The sequence below is a fragment of the Drosophila teissieri genome, chromosome 3L (genome assembly GCF_016746235.2).
Source record: "Drosophila teissieri strain GT53w chromosome 3L, Prin_Dtei_1.1, whole genome shotgun sequence".
NCBI lineage: Eukaryota > Metazoa > Arthropoda > Insecta > Diptera > Drosophilidae > Drosophila > Drosophila teissieri.
In genome coordinates, this window is record NC_053031.1 from 3906077 (window position 1) to 3911975 (window position 5899).

Below are 5899 nucleotides of genomic sequence, written 5' to 3' on the forward strand. Positions count from 1 at the left end.
GGCAATTAAAAATGGTCATAAATAGGGCGTTGTTTTGTCTAGACCCCTCAGTTCCACTCAGCACCTATTCGAGGCGAATCGGTTTTGTAGGGGAAGGCAAGAGAGACCCACTTTATCAGGCAGACACGACCTAACCGCAGCAGACGCTTATGCCTGCGGTCGCTGCGATTGCATCAGATGAGGTGCGAAATTGCAATCGAGCATCCCGATCGGAAGCTAAATCAGTGCTACAACAAAGGTAATTAAATTGAAAATCGGTTGATCAGTTGATCGGCGATCACATGGCTTTGATTTTCCAAGCCTATAAACAAGTGACTTGTTGTAAGTGATAGATGGAAACTGGCGGCTATAATTAGCACAAGTGATTAGTTAGTTGGCGACTGGAGTGTGGAATTTGTTGATTGTTTACGATCCGGCATTCAATCGTGTGATCGAGAGCGGATCGATCAACCCTCGAAGATTGTGCTCCACTGGGGGGCTTGGTAATTAGCGTACATTCGCGATAGCACAGCCCATTTAAATGGCAAAAGAAAAACATAATTTAATCTGTTATTGTTTACGCCGAAATGGAAAACACTTCTAAAATGCGTCATTGAACGCATTTTCCAGATAAGCAACAATGTGTCAACATGGAAGTTTGTTTATGTGACAAAACTTAGAAAGCAAGATGATTTTCGCTGACTCTGTCTCCAAGGGGGGCCCTTAAATAAATAATTAAACTTTGAACTTGAAATGCATGTGCCAGCACATTAAGCTGATAAGCTTAATCGAAGTTCGTCTCGTTTAAAAAGGCGCACATGATTTGGTGATTTGATGATTTGAGATCAATGCCAACGTGAGATGCGTGATTTTGAAGACTAGACAGACATAATGCGGTCATTGAATCGGATCGATCGGTGATGATCAAGTCCAAAACGTGAGTACGAAATCCCAGTGTTTATTTTGGTATATCGGGCATTAATCGGCGGGGCTATCAAATTTTGCACGACATGCGTTTCTCGATGCGGTTGTGGAACCTCCGGAATCTTCCCGCTCCATCCCGCACCGCTGAGATTGCATTCCCAGCCCAACTGATAACCACGACGAGTATATCAGCTGCCTGCCATATATGTACGATGATCGGAGGTTTAATTAGGCGCGGTTGTAACATGAACATTCATAATTCCGCTGGCATTCAATCAATGCAGACGTGAACAATTCCAGCGATCAAGTGTTCAAGTGTTCGACTTAACCAGCGATCTCGTGCACAGTGTACAGTGTCTCAATCGTAGTCAATACCAATTCCAATCCCAAACCAGAAAATAGATACTCAAAACATACATACATAAGGACGTTATTGTAATCCAAGCATATAATGGCGCAAAGTGATTCGGGAAATTGCTGTGCCAAGCTAAATAAAGGTAAGATTCTATAGATATTTAAATGGTGATAGTGCGCAATTAAATCTGGAATCTGCAACAGATGAGTGCTGCCAGAAGACAAAGGATGCGGTCTTAAGCGGCGTATCGCCCAAAATGTTTCCCGACAAAATCTACAAGTCCGTGCAGCCGAAAGGCGAGGATGCCACCGGAATGACCTGCGAATGCGGAGTTTTTGGCGCTATCGCTTGCGGGGATTACCCAACACAGGTATTTAAACAATAATTATAAAATAAATATATAATATAGGCTACAGAAAATGTTTGGGAATATTAAATTGCATCTTTAAAAACCAACCTAAACAGAAAGAAATTTATCCCACACGCAAATACTTACAAATTACTTCTAACACTTTATTTTGTTAAGTTATATGCGCTTGGAAAATTCCGGAAAAATGTTTAATACAATTTGCTTAGATTGAGTAATACAGAAAAAAAAAAATAATATTTAGAATATATATTCCTTAATAAGTAAGCCAGTTAAATCTCTAACTAGATAGGTTAATAAATTGTGCTTCGAAATTCTTTAACTAACTATTATCTTGTAGCAGATCACCAACAATTGCTAGCTAATAAATAATAAATATCACCAGGCAAACAGTAGATACCCACTATGAAATACCGATCAGAAGAGATTATAACCACATCGATATCTCGAAGTCAATGAGGCTGTCACAAGCCGATCACTCGCTTAGCAAATTTCCATGGACGACCATGTAGTACGTCAGACGTATGCAAATCAGTGGTTAGTGGGTCAATGGCTAGCCCCGTTCCACGGATCCACCAGATCAGATACACCCCCTGCTGATCTTCTAACGATGCTCTCTATCTGTGGCCAATGCCCAGGGGCTGTGGTGACGTCAGGGCGATCGAGCTGAATCGCATGGATTTGGTTTGACTTGCGGTTGTAATCTCTGTTGTTCGGGTTTTCATTGCTCGACTGTAATGAAATGGAAAATAACAGAAGGCACTGGAGTGTTCACGATCGGAAATCGAAATTGACATGCAGTTATCTGCTCCTCTTCTCGTGTGATTGAAAATCAATACAGTTAAATTAGCAGTACTAAACTATCTTATATGTTGGGCTAGGTATTTAGAATAACAGAGTATTACGTTGCCTCAGATAATAGCACTTAAATGTCTTACAAAAAGAATTTAATTTATATTTAGTCATATTTAGTAAAACAGTTTGCATTGTTCACATTTATGTCAATTATACTTAATTGAATAGTTGAAAACAAGTTTTAATATAAAGCACCCCCTGCACTTTATTATTTAATACTTACGTTTATTATTAAATTGCATGAAAACAAGCGCAAGAAAGCAATAGGTAAATAGGATTTTTCTGCTTTCAGCTGGACATAGCACAGATGATCTGCCTGGGTCTGGTGGCACTGCAGCATCGAGGCCAGGAGTCGGCGGGCATAGTGACCAGTCTGGGCAAGTCCTCCAAGAACTTCAGCGTGCACAAGGGCATGGGCATGATCAACAATCTCTTCAATGACGAGGCGATCAAAAAGCTGAAAGGAAACCTGGGCATAGGACACACCCGGTATTCCACGGCCGCAGCCTCGGAAGTGGTGAACTGCCAGCCGTTTGTGGTGCACACTGCCCATGGAGCACTGGCCATTGCGCACAATGGTGAGCTGGTGAACTGTGAGTCCCTGAGGAGGGAGGTCCTGGAGCGAGGAGTGGGCCTGTCCACGCACAGTGACAGTGAGCTGATTGCCCAGTCGCTGTGCTGTGCACCCGAGGATGTGTCGGAGCACGATGGACCCAATTGGCCGGCCAGAATTCGCCACTTCATGACACTGGCTCCACTCTCCTACTCCCTGGTCGTGATGCACAAGGATAAGATCTACGCTGTGCGTGATTCCTACGGCAATAGGCCACTGTGCTTGGGTAAAATCGTGCCCGTGGACGCAGGACATGCGAACATCAATGACCAGCTGGCCGAGGGTTGGGTGGTCAGCAGTGAAAGCTGTGGCTTCCTCTCCATCGGTGCCAGATATGTTCGCGAGGTGGAGCCCGGCGAGATTATCGAGCTGTCGAGGAATGGTTATAGAACCGTGGACATTGTCGAAAGACCGGACTACAAGCGCATGGCCTTCTGCATCTTTGAGTACGTCTACTTCGCGCGCAGTGATTCCATGTTCGAGGGTCAGATGGTGTACTCAGCCCGCCTGCAGTGTGGTCGCCAGTTGGCCAGGGAGTCGCCCTTGGATGCGGATTTGGTCAGTTCGGTGCCGGAATCGGGCACAGCAGCGGCCCATGGCTATGCCAGGGAGTCGGGACTGCCGTTCGGAGAAGTTCTCTGCAAGAATCGCTATGTGGGCCGCACGTTCATTCAGCCGTCGACCAGATTGCGACAGTTGGGCGTGGCCAAGAAGTTTGGTGCCCTGGCTCAAAATGTGGAGGGCAAGCGCATCGTGCTGGTCGATGACTCCATTGTGAGGGGCAACACCATTGGACCGATCATCAAGCTGCTGCGCGATGCCGGTGCCACCGAGGTGCACATACGCATTGCCAGTCCTCCGCTGCAATATCCCTGCTACATGGGCATCAATATACCCACTCGTGAGGAGCTCATAGCCAACAAATTGAACGCGGATCAGCTGGCGGATCACGTGGGCGCTGACAGTCTGGCCTACTTGAGTGTGGAGGGTCTGGTCAAGGCCGTCCAGATGAACAAGGCCCATGTGAATCCACTGAAAGCTGGCTATTGCACAGCCTGCCTAACGGGCGAGTATCCTGGCGGATTGCCCGAGGAGCTCAGCTGGTAGAATCTCACGTCAATTATTAATTGCTTAGGTTTAATGTAGTTCTAAGCCTCAGATTGTATGTAAAGAAAATATATTTAAAATTTCAGTTCGTTGACCCATCACAAAAAATGTTGTTTTCAATTAAGCAAGCCAGGGGGTTTTATTTTTGAGATAAGAAATATTATATAAAAATAAATAAATATTAATATATTTCACATTTTTTTGGTTAACACCGCTTACTTATGTACTAGTCATATTCACTGAACATTTTTTTATTTATTCTTTACTTTATTTGTCTTTCTCGCTGGCAAGGAACACATACTCTAAATGCTAATGGGCCACATCAACGTCTGATTATTTTCAAAACTGTCTAATGCCATAACTTCAATTCATTTCAATTTATATTTCCAGGCTCTGTGTGCGAAGGGATGGGGAAGGGAAGTAGAGTCGCCCGCTTCCGGTTATAGCCGAGTTCAGATATAGCCCCATATCATACAATATGGTAATCGGGTTTGCTTTTTTCGCTCTGTCTCTTTCCGGCTGTGCCATGGCCCCCATATCCTTGGCTTCCGCTCTCTTTCTGGCAAAAGGCTCCCCATTTGGGGCGTTGCAATGTCTAAAGCGGGGCGTTTAGGGCGTTTAATCCTGCGGAAGATGTCCTTGCGGTTATGCGGCGGGGGTATCCATATCCTCTCCCATCGTATACAACCAGCATTTTTTTTTCTTTCCTTTCTTTTATGACTCGCGCCGGGTACTGGAGTCAACAATGTCATCATTATTCTTGAATATTGTGTTGTATTTTCGGAAACAATTTCGCTAAGCTGCGCGGCATTGGCATCGGCAAAGCCGGCAAGGGGGTGGTGGAAAATGCGGGGGTGGGAATGGGGGGTGGATGTGGAAGTGGGTTTTCCTACGCTAAAGTGTGGCGAGGACATAAGAGAGGGAAATAATGTGCACTGTCATTGTAACTCGCTTGATTAATTCTTGTGAAGGGTATTTGCTGTTTTCAGTTGGGTCTCTTTGGAATGAAATTAAATCAAATTAAATAATAATTAAATATATAATTAAATATTAAAAATTTTAAATTATTTAAAATGTGGTAATGATTATAAAAATATTTCATTAAAGAGGTATATTTAACTTCTTCTCGGAAATGCAAAGAAAAGTAAAGTTAAGTTCCTTTAACACATCTTGGTAAAATAATAGTTGCACTTAACAATTTGAATTTTATATAAGATATAAAAGAGTCAAAGTGCCTTTTATACTTTCTGAATTTCCCAAAAGCTTAGAACATTTTCTGTGTCCTGTCAGCTTCCTTTTTACGCGGATCTCCTTCACCACCTCATCGGAGCTCTCGCCAAGTGGCTACATAAAAGAAACGACGCCTGGCAACATTGGAAACAGACGCTGGCACTTCTCTCCAACACACCAGCGTCGTTTGCTGCCACAAGGATACGGCAGAAGGACCAAGATATCCACGGAAAAAAATTATATATAGAGAGAGTTGAGCGTTTGCTTATGTGCGCCGTCGATCACAAACACAAACATCCTGTGCCCACTGCCGCAGACAGTGACAACTAAGCAGAGCCATATTGCCAGGACCCCAGATGAAGGACCCCCTCGACAATCCGCCCAGGAAAAACCCCACCTCTGAGCCGCAAAACATGCTTTAAATTTTTTAATAACGCCGGGCTACAAGAGCGCTGACGCCCACGTCCGG

At 44.2% G+C, this 5899-nt stretch overlaps 1 protein-coding gene across 1 annotated transcript; it reads left to right on the forward strand.

Moving 5' to 3' along the window:
• Window positions 1–613: 613 nt before the first annotated feature.
• Window positions 614–4310, forward strand: LOC122616103 (amidophosphoribosyltransferase). Its single transcript, XM_043791402.1, has 3 exons — window positions 614–1400; window positions 1462–1628; window positions 2773–4310. The coding sequence occupies exons 1-3, from the start codon at window positions 1355–1357 to the stop codon at window positions 4198–4200; spliced, it is 1641 nt and encodes a 546-aa protein (XP_043647337.1). The 5' UTR covers window positions 614–1354; the 3' UTR covers window positions 4201–4310.
• The last annotated feature ends 1589 nt before the right edge of the window (window positions 4311–5899 follow it).